The following is a 20067-nucleotide window of genomic DNA, read 5'->3' as shown; positions in this document are numbered from 1 at the left end:
TTGCAAACTGGGGTTGCTGGGCTTGGCGAGAGAGATAGGTATTTACTTCCCTTGCACCATCGCCTCCGATATGTCGCCCGAAAGCTTGGCCCGGGAGGTTGGACGAGTCTGGTCATACCAAGCAGCAGCATGCACACTGGTAGGGTTGTTTGCAGTGGAGATTTAGCCCTCTTTTGCTCCTGTTTTCCTCCGCTTTGCACCAAACCGCGATGAGGGGAAATGTTGGGGATAGGGTCACCCCAGCAAGTAAGCTTAAAAAATAGCCGATCGTCACTTTTTTGCCGACGAGTTATCAACAATCTGTACGTAATTACGAGTACCTGCCACGATTCGATGCTTCATTCTCTTACCATACTCAATTTGATTTCGACCCTTGAGTGTGAGCCAATCGCATCCGAAGAGCCAGTTGATTCCGAGGCACATCATTCATTGACAACATGCAAGGGCCTTTTTCACCCATCACTAAATCACGGCACCTACCGGGCATAGGGTTTTATGTGTATCCCACGGTTAAAGGCCGCTGGTCACGCGAGCGCCCTTCTAATGACGAAGCCCGAATTGCTGGTCAGTATGACAAAGCATATCCCAATCGATCCACTATAATACTCCTAAAAAACAAACGAAAGGAGTGCTTTCTCTGTGAGTGTTCTCGCCGCCAGACACTGACCACGCCAGCAAAATTTTCATATTGTGCTCCTTGATTTACGTCTTTGCGAAAGCTATGACTAAATGTTTTCCACCAATAGCAATCATTTCGTCGCTCTCGTGGTGGTCTTCTAGAGGATCTGGAGCATTGTTTCCCTTGCTTGTCTGAGGCAAGGAACAACGAAGCTACATCGGACTTGGAGGCGCAAGGTATAACAGCGGTGAACAAGGTTATGGCCAGCTAATCGAAATTTCCATTGCGAAAGAGTAGGAATGGCATATGTCGAATAGATTGCATTTTGGCGCCCAGGGATAGCTGCTTTTCACTTCGTGGCTTAAGGGGATATTGCTGGATAGGATATACTGGGAGACCCTTGAATCCCTTTCAGATTTTCTGCCGGTCCGTTGCTCTACCAAGGAAGGGCTGCTACTTGGAATGGTATTTTTGGATGTCCAAGCGAGTTTTACGCTTTTATTTGTTGTTTTGATGGGCATCATCAAGCTTCTGATTCAACTGGTACCTCTGAGATTCTGCGTCAGAGTCAGAACTACTCAACTATGACGGTGAACAGTCTCTCATTCTCATTGTACAGTTCAGACACATATCGTCCTGAGCTAACTGACTACAATGTACTACAGTATTCTAATGCACATAGCGAAACGAAACGACACCCTCTCCACCATGTCCGGCTTTCGATCCTTTGACACGGCTGTGACTAGTCACACCCATACGCTCCTCTTCTTCAAACTTTTTATTCTGCTTTTTGAGGTAGTACTTGATCGACAAAGCTAAACCAGCACACAAAAGGCACGCGACCGACATGACGGCACCACCTGCATAGTACCGTGGCTGCTGACTGTCGGGAAACATATAGCTAGTGTAGAAGTGGGCGACGCCAGCCGCCATAAAGTTAACAATGGCGAGGGCCGCGGCGCGCTTGGCACGTGGACGAGGGAGTGACGCACTGAGCCAGCTGACGCAGAGGTTGTAGGGTGCATAAGAACCGGAGGTCATAAGAAACATGGAGAAGTACCTTCCACCGAGAGTGGGAACGAACATGGCCTGTTTCATCATTAGCACTAGAGCACAGGTTTCTTTTCTGGAAGGAAGATTTAAACTTGCCAAAATGTTTCCGAGAAGAGCAAACATCATAGGAATGGCGATATGAAAGCCTCGCTCACCCTTATGTGCAGCGTGAAATGACACGCATAGTGACACTATGAAGGCGAAGAAATATGGCGGCGATGTTAGAAGGAGAGTTGTTGTACGACCGTAGCCAAGTGTCCCTACAATGGAAGGAAAGAAATTGTTAAAGGACTGCGCCGTGATAAGAGCCATTTGTTGGACAATAAAAAGATAAAGCTTTGGATCAATGAGTGCCTGTTTGAGACCCCAAAAGATAGACTCTGGATCTTCGTCGACGATGCCCGCATTCTCCTTGCGAATTCTCCATTCCTATGCACGGAAACTTGATTAGCTAGGAGACAGCCATCATCATACTGACCCAGAAAGCATCTATATCTGACTTACGACGTACAATTGATGATCCCGTGAGATGAACATGTGCTTGCTCTGTAAGGGGTAGTCGGTAAGCAGAGGGAGCAAGAGAATTGCTATTACCACCGTCATGGCACCTTCGATAATAAACAGCCATTCCTGGATGCTGTTAGCACAAATTATTGCGTCGGAGGAAGAGACCAAGGCGCACCCAAGACGGTCTGCCCGCCATTCCCTCCATGTTTGATGTTATCCCTGCGGCAATAAGACCCGAGAAAGCCGTTGCCACCATATTACCGCCATAGAGGATGGCGATCCTAGGAGGAAGCTCTTTCCTATTGTACCAGCAAGACATCAACACAAAGGTTGCCGGCAAGAACGGTGCTTCAACTAAGCCGAGTATGAACCGGACAGCGGCAAGCTCTGAAAAGTTTGTGGTGAAGCCTTGACACATGGAAAGCACGCCCCATAGTGAGGTGATGAGGCAGATGTAATATGAAGGTCGGACTTTTCCAATAATGAGGTTGGAGGGAACCTGGGTGATACAGTCTTGAAAGGAGTCAGTATCGAAGTGCTTGATAGGAGTCAGATTATAGGGTGTTGACGAACATCCAACGTAGAACATGAGCAAGCAAGTGTTGTATTCAGAGTTGGACATGTTGAGAGTCTCAGGAAGTCCGGCGATCTTGGCGCTCGCGATGTTGTTCCTGTCACTAGCTAGGTGTCAGAAAAGAGACACTTTCATCCTTGTATTTACCTACAGTATGTTCAAGAGGAAGAGGATGAAAACGGCAGGCATGAGAGTGAAGTCCAGTCTGCGCGTCAAACCACGCTCCAGAGCTTTTAGCTCATCACTACCAAAGTGTTCCAGCTCCTGGGGGAGCGGTAACTCATCAGGGTGCAGTGGCTGGCGTTTCTCCATGTGATCGGCCTCAAACTTATGCTCTTGAATCGCATCTGACATTGTGATAGTCGGGTTGGAAGGAACATCCAGTAAATGCTGACTTGCTTGCAACGTGTCGCTAACAAAGCTATGGTTATTAGCGATCGTATTTAAACCGACTTCAAAGTTTCTGCTGGGATGTGAAATTGATATTCCGGGGAGAACGCCGGTGGGGTCAGTCTGCCACGGGAACCCCCATCCTGGGGCCCCGGATTTTGGGTTGCGGGGGAAGATGGGGTCCTCCCTGCTAGCCCCTCGAAGGGAGTCTGCCGGTCATGATCTCCGAGTATCGGAAAGAATGCCGGAGGAAACGTTGGGACGGAGGCGAACCATGACGAACTGCTTTGCCGGCAGATGTTATAATATCTTTTGTCTTCGGTTGTGAAATTGGTTGCATCAGAAGAAGTGAGTCCAGGTGGGCCACAAGTAGCATCTGGAAGCCTATTAATTGTTTCCAGAGAAGCTAAAACAATGGTACTTCGACATTTCAATAAATAGTCCTAGAGTTTTCGGTTACAGTATTGAACCAACACTGCTGAAATAATTTGGGCTGACAGTATTCTCTTATTATTATTGAATAATTCAGAGAAAGAAACAATGTCTTGTCTTGTACGTAGATGGTAAAACACAAAAGTTGAAGTATGTCAATGTATTGAACTTGCATCACTTTAGAACTTATTTGCAGGCCATTCGGGTCCCCATTATAAAGGTTCGAGTTCAATTATTCGTTATAATAATGTTACTGCCCTTTCCATTCGGTTGCCTTGAACGCCTTTTGATTCACTGGTGTTAAAGGCTTCCCTAGAAAACCACCGTCAGCCCCAACTACTTCCACAATGTTCTTCATGGCGTTTAGCTCAAAGTTGATCCTTGTAGTCAAAGCCGCCCCTCCATTGTGACATGTTAAGGTCACATTGTCCATGTCCGCCAGTGTCTTGGAAACTTGAGGTTCGTGGTAATGCACATCAAGAGCAGCAGCAGAAAGCCTGCCACTTTGCAAAGCTTCGATCAAAGCTTCCTCGTTGACAACCTGACCACGCGCCGTGTTGATGAGTCGCGACCCAATCTTCATCACCGCAAATGCCTCTCTGTTCATCAAGTCCTGGGTATGAATGTTGAGCGGGGTATGAAGCGTCACGCAGTCCGACACCGCCAGCAGGTCATGCAACGTCGAGTGGAAAGTCGCTTCCAACTCAACTTCAACTTCTGGTGGCGACCGCACAACATCATAATAATGAATCTTCATCCCCAGCGCCGTCCGTGCCTTGTAAGCAAGCTTCTTGCTAATATTTCCTAGCCCAACGATACCGAGCACATGATCACGCGGATTCCACGAGATGCTCCCAACAAGTCGGTGCATAGCGAGAAACTGCTCCGGGTCACACGTTCGCGCCGCCCGCTGTGACCGCCAAAAGTTTCGAAACACCGAAAGGATCATGAAGAGCGCAGTGTCCGAAACGGCCTCGTCACTGGCTCCAGCGCCGTTGGCGTACCAGATCTTGCGACGGCCGAGAGCGTCAACATCGGCCCAGTTGAACCCTGCACCAGCGGACGCGAAGATGCGAACGGACGGCGGGAGTATAGAAATAAGCTCGTCGTCCCATTGGCCCATTTCGCCGCCGGTTTGGAAGTGCGGGCGGAAGATGGCAGAAAAATCGCCGTATTTTTTCTCTCTCAGGGCTTTGATGAAGGATTCCCGGTCTGGTTCTTCGTTGGCCACCACATCAAATCGGTCTGTAAAGGTGTTTCTATAGTAGTCGTGGTTGTACTTGATGTCCTCGCCGAGCCTGAGGACAATGGGCCTTTTGCCAGTCATGATCAAAAGACACGATGCCTGGATGTCGCTGAAAGAGTTGTCGGTATATGCTTCTTAATGTGAACTTTGAGAATCTTCTTTCCTTTCTTTTCAGAATGTTGTCGGTCGGGAAAGAAAGCTGTTGAGTGAAGCTCAGTAGGCTTAAGTGTTGTGTCAATACATGCGAAGTTGCGTGCTCTTGTGGATCGTTTTTGCATCATCTCGGCCAGTATCCGTCAGCACACACATGACTCCGCACTATGGTCGTTTTGCAGGATAATGATATCGGCGAGAAAGCCGATGCATGTCCAATGACTGCAATCCCGGCAACCAGTCACGATTGACAATCCTTTTTGGATTTTGATCCCCTGCTTACATCATAAAATGATTAAAATAAAAAAGGCCGCCGTGGAGAAGGGGGGGTATTTTTTGTAGAGTAGCCCAAGGACGCAGATGAGAAGATGATAAAAAGACACAAATGTCACTATTGTCTGGAAACCGAACTATAATGACTCTGCCACAGGGTGTTGCTGAATTTATTTCGCTCATTTGGCAGTGCTAGACAGTCATACGCGTGCTGCTGTCGAGCGCGTAACTTTGTTAAGATGATGGCATGGCGGGGGCGAAAACTGCAAATAGATGAAGATTGGTTTATCGACGCAGTGGTATGTTCTAACATTCTATGAACGGGCTTGTATTATTCCTGATAAACTGGAAGTATTGGACAACTTGTGCATTGGAAGCTGAAAATTAGTCAAGCCCGGATGCTGGTCCGTCCTCAATTAAATGTGAGATGCGCCAGATAATTGCAACAATTGCAACAAACGAAATCTTCAAGTTGCATCTTGAAAAATTTTCATCAGTTTCACAACGCAGAGAAAGCAATTCTGACAACAACCCTTTTATTTTTTTGCGTGTAGAAGAAACGAAGGTGAGTGTACGTTACACGATGCTTACCCTAAAATAACATATGGGCAAAGCCAGGGGCGCTACCCTCAAGTTAAAGGAAACCTCTCGAAAATTGGTTTGAAAGCTCCTTAGTCCCAAAAAGACATGCAACACCAGGCATTCGCCGGTCGTCTCCGACCCGACTACTACTCTGGCCCTCACTGGTTTATCTATGAGAGAGCGGACGGGATCTCGAGTTCTCCAGTGGGTGTGGTCGCATGTGCCTAATACACTCGTGGAAGACGTAGATGTAACACCCTGCAGGGTTGTCTCGCTAAAGCAAAACGATCAGAGTGACCCAAGCTTCAAGAAAGATTTTGGTAAGGTTTCTTTTGAGACTAATGAATATTATAAAATTCGATACTAATAAAAACAAAACGCTCCATTCGAAATGGATGCAAATTCGACGAGTTTGTCGCCCGTCTAGTGGAGCGTTCAAACGCCAAGAGCAGTACTGAAAAGCGGCATAATCAATCAAAACCCGAAAGTATCTCAAATACGACTTTCCAGTGGTGACACGAGCAGGGCTTGCAAGTCTTGCGGAGCACTCCAAGGGGCTGCTGCGTAGCGGCCAGTCTCTCAGATCATGTCGGCGCTGCAGTGGTCCAACACCGGAGCAGAGCGCTGCAGAGGTCGGGTCGAGACCAACAAAGAACCCCACTGATCAGAGTGAGGAGAGGCCCGCAGCGCCCGCTTTTAAATAAAATGGAGGCAGGTGTCTATGGGAGGGACAACGCGGGGGTGGTGGTCCGACGGAGACCGGCCGGAGCCGACTGCAAATATGTGCTATCAGGGTAAATATTTCCGGATCAAAAAGGGTGTCCAAAGGCGATGTCGTCATTGTCGTGCACATGGAGACCTGCCCCGCGGTTTGGAGGCCCGAATTGGACAATAACCCTCTTGTCACCTTTCTCGTCATTGTATTTTTCAGACAGGGGCGCTCGAAGTGGAGACGCGCACCACCAGCTCGGACACTTGACCCCGAGGACGAGTGACCTGGGTGGTGACCGCACCACATGTTTGACATGGTTCAAGTTGGGGAAGTGAAAGGTTGTCGAATCCTCCAGGCCCACGGCTAGATCTTTTGAGCCTGGAGACACAAAAATGGATCCACAACTCATAAGCCAGTCAAAGCAAGAAACTGGAGTACTTTCGTGTTGGGCAGGGGACGATGGTGCGGGGTGCCATGTACTTTCAGTGCTGAATTGAGTCTTTGCCAATTTCGCCTCCCGTCGAGGACGTTCTATTCTCTGTGGGAAGTAAAGAAATCAATCAACATCAAGGTCGCCGGGCCTGCCAATGACGCAGTGCCTAGGCCCGGACCGGTTCCCCGGCCGTCCGTCGTGTAAGGCGATGAATTGCCGGCCGAGTGAGGAACCAAGCAGTGATGCCCCAGGCACACACTCAATCCCATGCTCAGTGAACCCTTTCCCAATCCCATGATCTCTTTTGCCGAAGACAGGCATTCACGCTCTGCGTGGAGATGGCTCGACATAACCTGATAGATGGAGCCTCATTCCGACAGTCTGGGATACTGCCAAGATAGCAAAAGCCAGGGCTCAATGCCACAATTAGGGAAGGTATTCCCACATTACGCTGGCATTAGCGTACTGGGAGCGTTTGCTTCTCTATGATGTAGTTCGGGGAACTCGGAGCCGGGCCAACCACCCTCATCTGCAAAGGATCGCCAAGCGGCTCCGGGGCTACGCGACTCCTGTTGCTTTACTACTACCCCCTCCAATCACAACGTGCCTCGGCGATCCGGTCGAATTTACCACGGCCAAATGTTGCGTCGAAGTGCCGGACAGAACCCGGATTTCACACTCACCGTCAGCGGACCGTCCTTCTCATGTGATCAGGTTGGGGGTTGCACGGTCTGGGGTAAGTTGTTTTGGGGAAGGAATTTGCGGGGATAGCTCTTCACCTGTCTTTCTGCTAGAGTGATCCCATGGATGTGGATACGCGGTTGGACCGAACCAAAGCAGACCACACGCGTTGTTGCCGGTCTGGGGTCGGAGTGGTCTGGCTGCAACCGAGGGATGGAGCAATGGGACCATCAAGCTGCAATAATTGAAGCTTATAAAAGGGGGGATGCGCGTCTGCGCTGATCCGGGGAAAGTGCTGATCTCTTGTTTTTCGCTATCCGTTTCACATCACCATCAGAGCTCAACCCTTCGCAACAATACACCAGCCGGCTGCGAATCTTGCCAACATGGCCAAGCCCGTAGAAACCAGCCAGACGGTTGACGACGAAAAACGAGAAACGGTCAGCAGCGATGTCGCGGAAAACGCGCCTCCCGCAGTAGTAGCAGCTGTAGCTGCCCACGAGATAGCCCACGAGGTTGAGGGTGGCAAATACTCACCATGGACCAAGTCCATGTTTCACCTTTACGGTGTGCTGTTTGTTGCGTAAGGTAGGAAGCTCATCACACGAAAAAAATCAAAACAATGTTGCACGGAACAAGTCGCTGACAATGCTGTTCTAGTTGATCAGACAAAAGAAAGCGAGCCTCTCACTAACTCGCAGGAAACAGTTACTGCTGCGGTGCGCTCAATGGCTATGTGAGGCTTTCCTACCCTTCCGGACCATTGAATACAACAGGCTAATGCAAAAATTCTCAGGACGGTTCGCTTATGGGCTCGCTCAATGGAATGAAGTCCTATCAACGGACGTTTGATATGTATGTACCCTCTTGATTCCATTTCCTCCTCTTGCCAGTCCGGATTTCCAGATTAGAGGCTAACACCAGGCATAGGAAAACTTCAGGCTCATCGACCGGTATCGTATTTATGATGTAATACATAACCATTGCTTTGTTGGTGGACCGCCTGTCTGACAGGATATAATCAGGTACAATGTTGGTTCAGTTTGTGCCATTCTCTTCACAGGTCCTACCAACGATCTTCTCGGTCGTCGATGGGGAATGTTCACCGGCGCTGTGTTGATCATCGTAAGTTTTATGACCCTTTATACTCAGGCTATAGGAGTTATACTAACCTCAAATAAGATCGGCACCTGTGTTCAGTAAGGCAACTCTCTGCCATACGTACGTGTGATTTGAAACTTACACGAGAAATAGGGCTACGAGCCATGCCGTGCCGCAGTTCTTGGGAGGGCGATTCCTTCTGGGCTTTGGTGTCTCCTTCTGCTGCGTCTCTGCGCCCACATACGTGAGCGAGCTGGCTCATCCTAAGGTATGCCAGATCCCGGAGTTCATTGGAGCCATGTTGACAAGTCCCACAGTGGAGAGGCACTCTGACTGGTCTCTACAACTGCATGTGGTAAGTATCTTGAGACCATTCTCAAGGAAATATGTAAGTTAAGCTGACATTGAACCAGGCCTGTTGGAGCCTTCATTGCTGGTTGGGTTGCCTACGGCGCGTCGTTCATTCCCGGCGACGGTGGATGGCGCCTCCCGGTTTGGTGCCAACTGGTAATTTTGTCCTTGTCTTGACCTCCCTGGGAATCGGTGACTAACACCTCCAAGTTTACTTCCGGCATTGTGGTCATCTTTGTCTTTTTCCTTCCCGAAAGCGTAAGCACTCACTTACCCTTATAATCTAACGCATTGTCTGATAATTTTGGATAGCCCCGATGGCTTGTCGCCAACGACAGACATGAGGAAGCGGCAAAGATTTTAACTGCACTGCACGGCGAGACGGATCCCAACCACCCAATTGTGCAGTTGCAGATGAAGGAGATGCTGGCTCAGATCTCCAGCGAGGCCAGTGACAAGAAGTGGTGGGATTACCATGAGTTGTGGAACACCCACTCTGCTCGGAGACGGCTCATCTGTGTCTTGGGCATGGCTATCATGGGACAGGTAAGGGCTTTTGCACTCCCAACAGCTATTCAGAGGGGATTCTAACAGCTACTTCAATAACCAGGCTTCTGGTAACTCACTTTCAAGCTACTACCTCGTCACCATGATGAACACGGCCGGAATCACCGAAGAAAAGAAGGTCTTGGCCTTGAACGCCGTCAACAGTATCCTCGGTCTCCTCGGTAGTGTCATCGGCGCCCGATTGACCGACCGCGTCGGCAGACGACCTCTCTTGATTTACAGCATCCTCTTCTGCTCAGTGACTTTTGCAGTTATTACCGGAACGTCGAAGATGGCCGTAGATGACCCTAGCAACACCAACGCAGCGAACACCACCATCGCTTTTGTCTTCCTCTTCGGCATTGTCTTCTCCCTTGGCTGGACCGCCCAGCAGAGCATGTACATTGCCGAAACTCTCAGCACCTCCACCCGCGCCAAGGGAACTGCCGTCGGCAACTTTGCTTCTTCGGCCATTTCCTTGGTCCTTGCTTACAGTTCCGGACCCGCGTTTGAAAAGATTGGCTACTACTTTTACCTGGTCTTTGTCTTCTGGTGAGTTATCATCCTGACTGCAGATATTGCTTCGGAACATTAGTTCAGGGTTATGTGCTGACTTAGGGCCATAGGGACATTTTGGAGGCCATTTTCATCTACTTTTTCTTCCCGGAAACCAACCACCGCACGCTCGAGGAGCTGGAAGAGGTCTTCGCCGCACCTCACCCCGTCAAGAAGAGCTTGGAACCTCGCAGCGCCTCTACTGTGTTGGATACTATGAAGATTTCCGATGACAAGTTTAACGAGATATAAGCCTTTAATGTATTGTTGAAGTTATCGTCGGGTCAATAAGGGCGTGTCAACGCTCTCCCAACGGTAACACGAACGAAAAATGAAATGAGCACATTCGAGATAGAATATGCTTGATATTAGCATACAAGAAGAAATGTTATGTGTTCTTTTGAAAGTCATTTTAAGCCCTCTCTGATTCTACATTGCTATTTATTTAGACCTGATGTATCTGCCCTGCCGTTTGTAGAGTGATAGACTAAGGCAAGAATGACTTGAAAGCCGGAAAACATCTTCTCAAATCTGCTAGGGGGGGGGGGGGGGGGGTTGTTTATTTTCAAGTGATTGATTGGCGTAGACTTCTCACACAGAAGATGAAAGAAAAGATGCAAAGGTTATGGTAAAAATCAAGGTACGCCAATTTGACAGACTCAAGGCAGATAATCTCTTGAAGCTGGCATGACGCCCTAGTTTGTCCTCAGGATGACTCTGATCTTCATCTGAAATAAGTCGATTTTCAATTCAATTCTCTAATGCAGGCGTTTTATGAGCTGGTTGAGGAAGGACAAATTAGTGAGCTTGAGACTTGCAAAGACTGCGCAGCCAATGTAATGGAAGATGTTTTCATGTTGATGTATTCACATCTGCATTTTGCTTGCACTACGAGCAACTCAGAATTGCTGACATTATATTATACTGACAATACAAGTCGAAATGTCATCGGGTAATGAATTCCGTAGTGACTATACTGCCCCAGATATCTGTTGAATCGCCTTGAAGTATCGCATCGAAGCTACCAATGCCGCCTGTGACCTATATTGCAGTCCTCGTGTCAGCTATTTTGGTGCTGCAGAGGAAGTTGATCAGTGTGTAAGTACCAGTGAATCGAATTGCGCCCAGCTTGACATAGGCATGAAACCATTATTTACTTCATCGATGGAAGTCTCAAGGCTTGCAGGCAGGCCCTCAGCGGGCCCCCCCTCCTCGGCATGCGCATCAAAAACTCGATTTCCTCCAATTCTAGAATTGTTTTCATCAATGCCAAAATTGACACTGGCATATTGGTGACTCATTGTTGTTTGGTTTACTTGAGGGCTTTGCGGGAGTGTCGTTTCTCCTTGGTTGATCTCGTCTGCAACATGTATCCCTCCAGCTTGTGGAGTCGATACGGAGCCGAGGTAGCTATTGTTTCGGAGCACCTCAAGACGCAACTCTTGCAACACAACCCCATACCGTTGCATCAGCGATCCCTTTGTTGCGATGCTCTCGATTTGAGCATGGCATCTTGAAGCCAGGCGAAAATGTCTCAAATATGTTTCCGGGACCTCCCCGCGCTGCTGGATCGCGTAGACATAGAGTATAACCACCGCACTGAAGCCATAGTACGGGATAAACTAGCAGAAGGTATGATTAGTTTCGAATTTGCGAAAGATAGTATTGCAACTTACAAATAACGTGCTATAAAATTCTCCCGCAGCATCAATGCGGTCAATGTGTTCCGTAATCTGTGTTGCAGCATCAATACAAAGCCTAATGTTTTTCTGCATCTCTAGTTGCCTAGATAATTTCAGCTCGCTACTCAGATCATAGTCCGCTAGGCTCGTGAAAGATCTGAGCAAAAATGGTCTATGAACAAGGATTTGCGCATGCCAAAAAGCGAGTTTCAAAACATCTCGCTGTCGCAAAACCAACTTGACAAAGAGAGCCGAGCTTCCATCCGTATCAAGGAGATACGATATATGCCTCCGCCATTCTGATAACTCTTCAGTGAACTTTGCAGCCAATGTAAAGTGTTCTTCGGTCGATCGGGGGTGAATACCGTAAAGGGCTCGAAGGATTCGGGCGAGTATTCTGGACAGCCTGACACTTTTTGTTAGCTTGGATTCAGAAGACAAGCTGATATGAACCAATTTTACAAGTCCTCCAAAACAAGGGGTGGCTAGGTGAGACAGTCGTACTTAATTTGAGCCACCGGGGCTGAAGTTATTGACGGACCGAGAACCAAAGGTTGAGGCGCATGTCCAGGGCGCAATTCTTCGTCGTCGACGCAGATAGGCAATTCTTGGTCAATGTCTTCATCATGGAATGTCATGGGTCTGCCCAGAGCAGCACTAAGGTATGTGTTGAGGTTGTAGGCGCACCAAAAGGTACGTTTCCGACATTCCAAGTCAACATGGTCAACGCGATTAGACGTCTTGGGGTCAATTCGGGACTTCCGATGTATCCCGAGCGCCATGGCTAAGTGTGCGGTAATTCCAAATAGCGTCCAGCAATGGTTAAGTCGTGATTGCGCCAAGAGATAGAAGCATTGTGCCAGTCGTGCCTGTACATGGGCTAATCGGATCTCGCACTTTTCCATTGACAGCTGATGTTCTGCAACTGCAAAGAACCGAGCACTACATGACAAGTCAGCCTTAAGTTTACAAACGCAGCCTAAGCGATTTTAAAAACACTATGGGATCACTTGCCTTGTCTCTGTTGACTCTGAAATTAAGTCCTTGTTGTCAGCAGCTAGTCGGCTCCGGTAGTTATTTGAGTGTGCAAACACCATGAAGAGCAGGGCAGTTCGACTTCGAGCTGTCTCCTTGTATAGCATAGCTCCGTTGGTATCGTAAAGCTCCTCTAGCCATGCTTTTATGGATGGACGATGCAAAAAGCGATGCGTAGTAGCTGCAAAGTCAAAATACCTCCTTACCATGGATTCCGCCAGAGCCTTGGGCGGCAAAATGGCAAATGAAGAGTCTTGTCCTGGCAGCGGCCGATCCCCGAAATTAAAAACAGATGAGTTCAAGTATCCTGGAGACTGGACCTGGAGCTTTTTCTGTATCCGCAACAGAAATGACACTCCTGAAGCAGGACCAACATAATGTCCCTGTTCATCTGTCTGCGAGGGCTCGGGAGAGTTTCGCATAGAATGCAAGTGCAGGCGTTGCGATTCCCCGGCACCAACCTCAGCCTGAATCTCGGTGTGGTCATTCTGAGTGGTTATCTTCGTTGCTGACCGAACCGGTGTCGGTAACGCCAAGGTCGACTCTGTATCAGCAGTTGACGTTAACCCAGAAGATGCCATGTTGGCAAGCGATTCTCCGTGGTCCCCGCCATTTGTGTCATCCCCCCGCTCCGAGGTGATACATAAGGATGTATCGGCTCGCCCTGATGATTGATCTTCTACCGGATCTTCGTCATCGGCATCAACTGCTGGGAGAAGTTGACCTCGTCGATAGGCAGCGGTAAATTGGCATTCAAACTTGAACTGAGCACAAAAGACGCAAGGCCATGTACCGGAGCACCGAGTTTTGCGGCTTGATTCGTCATAGTTAGCTAATTTACACTATAGCATGGGCTTTTGGAGGGGTCTCACGCTTTGCATCGATCGCAGGCTCTGCTCACCCGTGGCCGTATAGAGTCTTCCCTTGGTCGCTTTGTTGGCCGGCCAGGTTCCGCGGGATCAGTTGCTGGTCGGCTTCGAGAGTCTGACGGGACTAAAGGCGCATCCATGGCTTCCTCGGATAGAATGTTAGATGATGAAACTCACTGTACCTTACATGCCGACAATTTCCTGAGAGACAGATTTGTTATCGGGAGGGTGTGCCGGAAGCACTTTTCCGCCCCTTACCCCAGGTTCCTCGGATATCGGATGTGTGCCGATCCTTGCAACTCCAACTTCACCCCGCGGAAAAGACTGAACCCACCCCCAATGCGACGGACTTTTATCCACAAGAATGTCATTAGTTGATCTTGCTAGGTACAAGTCTCACAAGCGGTCGCGACCTCTATCAGCCAATAAGCCCGACAACTAGAATGTTAAAAACATCAAACAATTCCATTCAACTATCTGTGGCTTTCTAGCCGACGACAACTACAGCATCCTGAACAAAAAGCAAAAACAAGCATATTGAACGTTGAAATCTGGAATCATGTCTCGAATTGGCATTATCCGAGATATTATTATCACGCCAGTGGCATTTCGCGACATGCCGCTCCTGAATAGTGTTGGCGTTCACGAGCCATTTGCCTTACGCAGCATTATTGAGGTGGTCGCGGATGATGTTTATGGGCTAGGCGAATCTTACGGCGACTCAACGCATCTGGGACGCCTGCAACTAGCCGCCGATCGCATCAAAGGCCTTACAGTGTACGACACGAATCTGATCTACCAGATATGCGTCGACTCCCTAGCAGGCGACACAAGTACTGGCGGCGACGGGATGGCGGGCATGGTAACCACGGCCTCGGTTGCTGACAAAGTGTTTTCTCCTTTCGAGGTTGCATGCCTCGATATACAGGGAAAACTGGCGGGCGTACCCGTAAGCGACCTGCTCGGTGGTCGCGTCAGAAACAACGTTCAGTACTCGGCATATCTTTTCTACAAATGGGCTGGACATCCCGGAGAAACAGATGATGAGTATGGTGCTGCACTCGACCCAGCTGGAATAGTGAAGCAAGCTCGGAAGATCATTGAAGAATATGGCTTCAAAGCAATTAAGCTCAAAGGTGGCGTCTTCCCCCCGGCCGAGGAGGTCGAAGCTATCAAAGCATTACATGCTTCATTTCCCGGTGTGCCCTTGAGGCTGGATCCCAATGCTGCGTGGACAGTTGAGACTTCCAAGTGGGTTGCCAAAGAACTGGACGGAATAGTCGAGTACTTGGAAGACCCAGCCCCAGAAATCGAAGGTATGGCCGCGGTAGCCAAAGAAGCATCCATGCCACTGGCTACGAATATGGCTGTAGTTGCATTCTCTCATCTCCCACCCTCCATACTTCAAAACGCTGTTCAGGTTGTCCTTTCAGACCATCACTTCTGGGGCGGCTTGCGCAAATCTCAGACGCTGGCGGCCATTTGCGCGACCTGGGGCATGCGGCTTTCAATGCATTCCAACAGCCATCTAGGTATATCGCTTGCCGCCATGACTCATCTAGCGTCGGCAACTCCTAATCTGGACTATGCCTGCGACACCCATTGGCCATGGAAGCCTCGTGACGAGGATGTTATCGTTGATGGCGCATTGAAGTGGGCTGATGGCGGCTTGGATGTTCCTACTGCACCGGGGTTAGGGGTCGAGCTCGATAGAGGGAAACTGGGACGGCTTCACCAACAATATCTCGACTGCGGGCTGCGGAAAAGGGACGACACTACCTACATGAAGAAGTTCCAACCTGATTTCTCAGCCCGAATCCCCAAATGGTGATTAAAAGACTAGATTAACATGCAGTTAGCAAAAGCAAAGAAAGAGACATATTGTATCGCTCTATTGCATAATGACAACGTCCGAATAGATGGCTTGTTGAATACATTGAATTCAAAGTATATTCTCGTAATTTTATTATCTAATACACACAACCGCAGGTACCACTTCCTAACGGTAAGCAGTTTTTTCGGGCCTTTTTAGATTCGTCATCTGCACCAGATTCGCCTCGTCGCTGTCACTATAGAATACAGAGAATGACTGCTGGAAGTTGATTTGCCCGCTCCCCGCTTCAAGCCCAGAGTTGCTCCGGCCTGCTGTGACCACACCAACAGTTTGTGATTGACTGCGACTATGCATAGTTCTTAGCCTCGCGTCGCCGGTGTGTTGGTAGTACTTCCGTCTGTTGCTTCGGAGTGTGGAGCCAGACAGGACCGGGAAAATCTTGACCAGAATCATGCGGATAGAAGGTAGGCATGCGCACATGATTCCCACACAGATCTCGACCGTGCTCCACACACTGACTTCAATAAGTTCCATCGTAGGATTGGTTCCTTTTCCAAAATGAACCAGATATTGCAGACGTAAGATGCTCACGACAGTGACACTAGCACGACGTTAGCTACGGTTGAACTATGCCACTTTGCAATAGCAACTGAAACTTACAATGTGCCAACCATGAACATCAACGCCACACCTACCTTCTTTTTCCAGTGAAGCCTGAGGGCTCTCAGCTGCCATAAAGGAATTGCCAGCATCCATAAGTCGAGCGCAATGTTCATCGTGGCGTTTGACCAGGACAGAATATTGCCATTGATGCAACTTCCTTTGTGCATCAAATCCCATCTTTCCCAAAAGAATGGGATGGGGTTGCATTGGAAAATGGTCGTGAGGACGAATGTCAGTCCCCAAACAACAACGAAAATCGCCGTACCCAAGAGGATACGCTGTACGTTTCTGGCGGGGAATATTCGCATGTAAAAGAAAAGGATGGCCAATTTCACAAGCGTCACCTGCAGAAAGTACAGCCAAGCCACAGTGTAGAAGTAGAAGAGGACGTTGGTGATGTTTTGTGGCGGGAGTGTCCACATATCCTTGCCTAAGCCATTTGCCGATGTGCCATAGACGGCGATAACTATGCTCGGCATGGCGGCGATCAAGGTTGCCAGGATAAACCAATCGTCCCATCCAAGATCGAGCTTGGTTACAAAGATCTTGTACCCAATTCTACAGAAGACGCAAAATGCTGCCACGACGGCCATGGTGTTGGAAATGACGACGAATTCTTGGGATCGGTCGCGCACTGGAGCACCGCAGATCGTCATGGTGACATTTTTTGTAGCTGTAGGTTTAGGTCGGGTTAGACGTCGAAATTCGATGGAATTCAATGGGTAGAGAAATACCTAGTACATCCGGCATTGTGCAGCTTGCAGATGCGCACAGAGTGAAGTTGAGCTGGAACTCGGCACTCGTGCAGATGCAAGTCATATTTGTAACAGAACATAGCCCGCCATCGAAAGCGCTAGCTAGACATCCTGCCTGTAACAAAATGGCATTAGACATATCCTTGGAAGAGCAGTGCGCGGGCACCGTTCACAGAAGCTCACCGAACAAGCCGGGTAGGTGGGTATTTTGGAGGGAATGTCCTGTGCCATGACGGCGGGCAGGATGCCAATCACCAACACCAGCACTAGTCGTAAAAAGAGGGCCATATTGTTGTGCGAGCAGTTCGTTTTGCTGCTCCCAGGGAACCGGAAGGCTATCCCTTTAATTAATAGATGGAATTAAGGCTTCTCGTGTAGACACCTGCCAATTCCATAGACACTCGCCAGCCTTCCATGTGGCAGCTTTCCATGTGGCAGCTTTCCATGTAGCAGCCACCACGTTCTTGCGCTGTTGCCAATACCAGCAAGACATATAGGAACGATTACCTCTTCATCTATTCGTCCGATGAAACGCTGTAACTCAAGCGCATCCGTTATGTGACATCGCAGTGCATTGTTCGGCCTCCCCAGCCGTACCGATACCCGATCGAGACCGATGCCAGGCTTTTTCCAGCCAGAAGCCACTCCTAGTAAGCTGTTCGCAATTGAGGGGTTAATGCTTCAACAATCCTTAGCTTCCCCAAGCGGAAGTCAGCCCCGTTCTTCGCGCTCAAGCCCATGACCCCTGCATATAAGGTGCAGCGGAGACATAAAGTCATCAGCGGCAGATCAGTCCAGAGTCCTGTAGCTGCGGCATTAGTAGGCCTCCGAACCTCATTTTCTGTCCGTTGAGGAACTGAGTAATGACTTTGTAATTGGCAATGTGATATAAGTCTCAATGGAAGCGGATTATAGTAAATGGATGATCAATGACAAGAGTTGAATATACTCCAATCGAATCTATTTTCAGTCTTCTGTGTTTTCCTACTGGTCATTTTATTTATCTATAATTCATATAACAACTGAGATCTACGGGCCGAGGTGGAACAATCCGCCCCACGATCAGATGAACACCAGGCGCGCCGGAGCCACCCGGTGTCTCGCGCTTTTCATCCGAGCACACGTGTAGATCGGTCTGTGTGTGCTGCTCCGGCCGGGGGGGAAGTGAGGTTACACTGCTAATAGTTTGCCAGGATGGTGGGTGTTATCAACCCTAACCCTCGTATATTTATGCATAGGGCACAGTGGCAGAAACTTAACCATTACCCAGGCTAGCCGTTGGTCAAACTAGTCGCACTGTAAGAAATACATAAATGCACAATTCCTCACCGAGGTTTGGCCGGCGACCACGTTTAATATCTCCGAGTTAGTCTCCGGAACGGGCCCAGGGTTGTATGCATGAGCAGCTTACTATCAGATGGCACACTCTACAATAGGAAGTTGTTTAAGAAAGGGCCACGACAAGTGTGTGCCAATGGGCGTACACTAGTCCGTATGCTCCAGCCGGTCCATTTCTGGCAACGAGCCAAGACTCAATTGATCCCCGAGAGTGCTAGCAGAGGTTAGTAGATAATACCAAAAAGAGTCTCGTATATATAATACCAATTACGAGAAACCCGACCTGCAGTCTTCTTCCGAACCAAGATGAGGTGGCGTCCCCGTGCTGCAAGGGAGAGATCTGCGTATCAGGAAGGTGTGTCAGTGCATTGGTGTGACAGGTACCGGTATATGAGCTGCGAAGGAGGACACATTTTGCAGCTTGCATCATGGCTGCCACACCTCTCCCCTTCTTTTCCCTTTTGGCCACCCATTCAACCAGGGTGCTTAATCAACGTGAGGTTCTCTTATCTGGTCGCGGCGTTCATCTTGGCCACACTACCGGTTACTGCCGCGACTATGAAACCTCATTGGCATTGCCTGCCGGGAGATTATTAACCGTAGGCGGTCACCTTCCGAAGACTGCATGCAGCCAATGATAAACGTTGGATTGCAATTAATCCCATTGGGTCGCTATTGTATCATTTTACGTACTATACAGAAGCTTGAGCGGCATTGCAAATGCAGTGGCCGAGCCCCATGACCGAGTTCGACCCCCATCTCCATCACATGTAACCAGTGCTGACAAAATCTTACTATTCCCCCAAACCTCTTTCATGCAACCCTACTTTGCGCATACACTCTGCCATACACTCTGCCATCCCTGTAAATACAAAGTCACTGACGCCTTGTAGGCTTGGAAATTATGTGAACTACGCAGCCGATGTATGTGGCACACCGGACGTTAAAAATTGCTGGCTAGCTTGCAGATGCCAACAACCTGCTTTTTGTCGTCCGGCAACCACGTGTCATGACTAATTGGAATACTCTTAGTATATCATACATTGAAATCGGGAATAATGGCTTGCATTATAGGCTGGTACTTTTGTAATTTGATCGACTAGGGGTATTGGTTATTTCAGCCACATGATCCAAAAAGTATCCTGTCAAGTACTACTCTGACCCGTTCGTGGGCGTTGGTGTCAATGTCCTTGACTCCCTGATTACGAGATCCTCGAGGTCGCGCTCGTGCCAAAGAATCCACTGTTGTACCTGGTGTGTATGCTATAGTCGGCTTTGCTGGCAGAACCTGGTCACTGGATTCCTTTTACATGAGAGATATCGTCCTCAAAGTCTTCACTAATGCGCTGGAGGTGATGGAAAACCAGCTGCTAATCGCATTGCTATACCTCGATCAATGCGCCACCTACATGCGTATGCTGCCCCAAAGCAACCTGGAGGTGATGATATATAAGTTGGCCGCGCGATTAATCCCACGAAATTTTCTTGGGGCCAAATATGCCGAATATTAGAAAGCCGGGAATGCTCCAACGACCAATGGAATTTTCTTGCTGATGGCCTCGGCCAGTATGATAAACCAGGTGCAGTTTCCAGAAACCGAGCGCAACCAGCATGACGCAGAACAGTCATACGACCGAAATTAATCGCCTGCGGGAAGAATTTAGCGCCGTGAACTGATTTGGA

The 20067-nt window shown here is 48.9% G+C and overlaps 5 protein-coding genes across 5 annotated transcripts; 2 read left to right on the top strand and 3 right to left on the bottom strand.

The window, feature by feature from the left end:
• Positions 1–1193: 1193 nt before the first annotated feature.
• On the bottom strand, positions 1194–3107 carry EsH8_IX_000847 (uncharacterized protein; the record flags this gene model as incomplete). The annotated part of the gene is made up of 5 exons (XM_083267183.1): positions 1194–1201; positions 1378–1708; positions 2177–2302; positions 2433–2850; positions 2905–3107. 5 exons carry the CDS (start codon positions 3105–3107, stop codon positions 1194–1196), a joined length of 1086 nt encoding a protein of 361 aa, XP_083130748.1.
• Positions 3108–3825: 718 nt separating this feature from the next.
• Positions 3826–4902, bottom strand: EsH8_IX_000846 (D-mandelate dehydrogenase-like dehydrogenase; the record flags this gene model as incomplete). Its single annotated transcript, XM_083267182.1, has 1 exon — positions 3826–4902. One exon carries the CDS (start codon positions 4900–4902, stop codon positions 3826–3828), a length of 1077 nt encoding a protein of 358 aa, XP_083130747.1.
• Positions 4903–8041: 3139 nt separating this feature from the next.
• On the top strand, positions 8042–10460 carry EsH8_IX_000845 (uncharacterized protein; the record flags this gene model as incomplete). Its single annotated transcript, XM_083267181.1, has 8 exons — positions 8042–8238; positions 8910–9024; positions 9074–9111; positions 9170–9263; positions 9318–9365; positions 9420–9653; positions 9718–10205; positions 10280–10460. The coding sequence occupies 8 exons, from the start codon at positions 8042–8044 to the stop codon at positions 10458–10460; spliced, it is 1395 nt and encodes a 464-aa protein (XP_083130746.1).
• Positions 10461–14353: 3893 nt separating this feature from the next.
• On the top strand, positions 14354–15625 carry EsH8_IX_000844 (enolase C-terminal domain-like protein; the record flags this gene model as incomplete). Its single annotated transcript, XM_083267180.1, has 1 exon — positions 14354–15625. One exon carries the CDS (start codon positions 14354–14356, stop codon positions 15623–15625), a length of 1272 nt encoding a protein of 423 aa, XP_083130745.1.
• Positions 15626–16284: 659 nt separating this feature from the next.
• Positions 16285–16947, bottom strand: EsH8_IX_000843 (uncharacterized protein; the record flags this gene model as incomplete). Its single annotated transcript, XM_083267179.1, has 1 exon — positions 16285–16947. One exon carries the CDS (start codon positions 16945–16947, stop codon positions 16285–16287), a length of 663 nt encoding a protein of 220 aa, XP_083130744.1.
• Between the last annotated feature and the right edge of the window lie 3120 nt (positions 16948–20067).

This window comes from Colletotrichum jinshuiense, chromosome 9 (assembly GCF_051148585.1).
Source record: "Colletotrichum jinshuiense chromosome 9, complete sequence".
Taxonomy (NCBI): Eukaryota; Fungi; Ascomycota; class Sordariomycetes; order Glomerellales; family Glomerellaceae; genus Colletotrichum; species Colletotrichum jinshuiense.
Note: the sequence above shows the minus strand (reverse complement) of the source record. Positions and strands in the feature narration are given on the sequence as shown.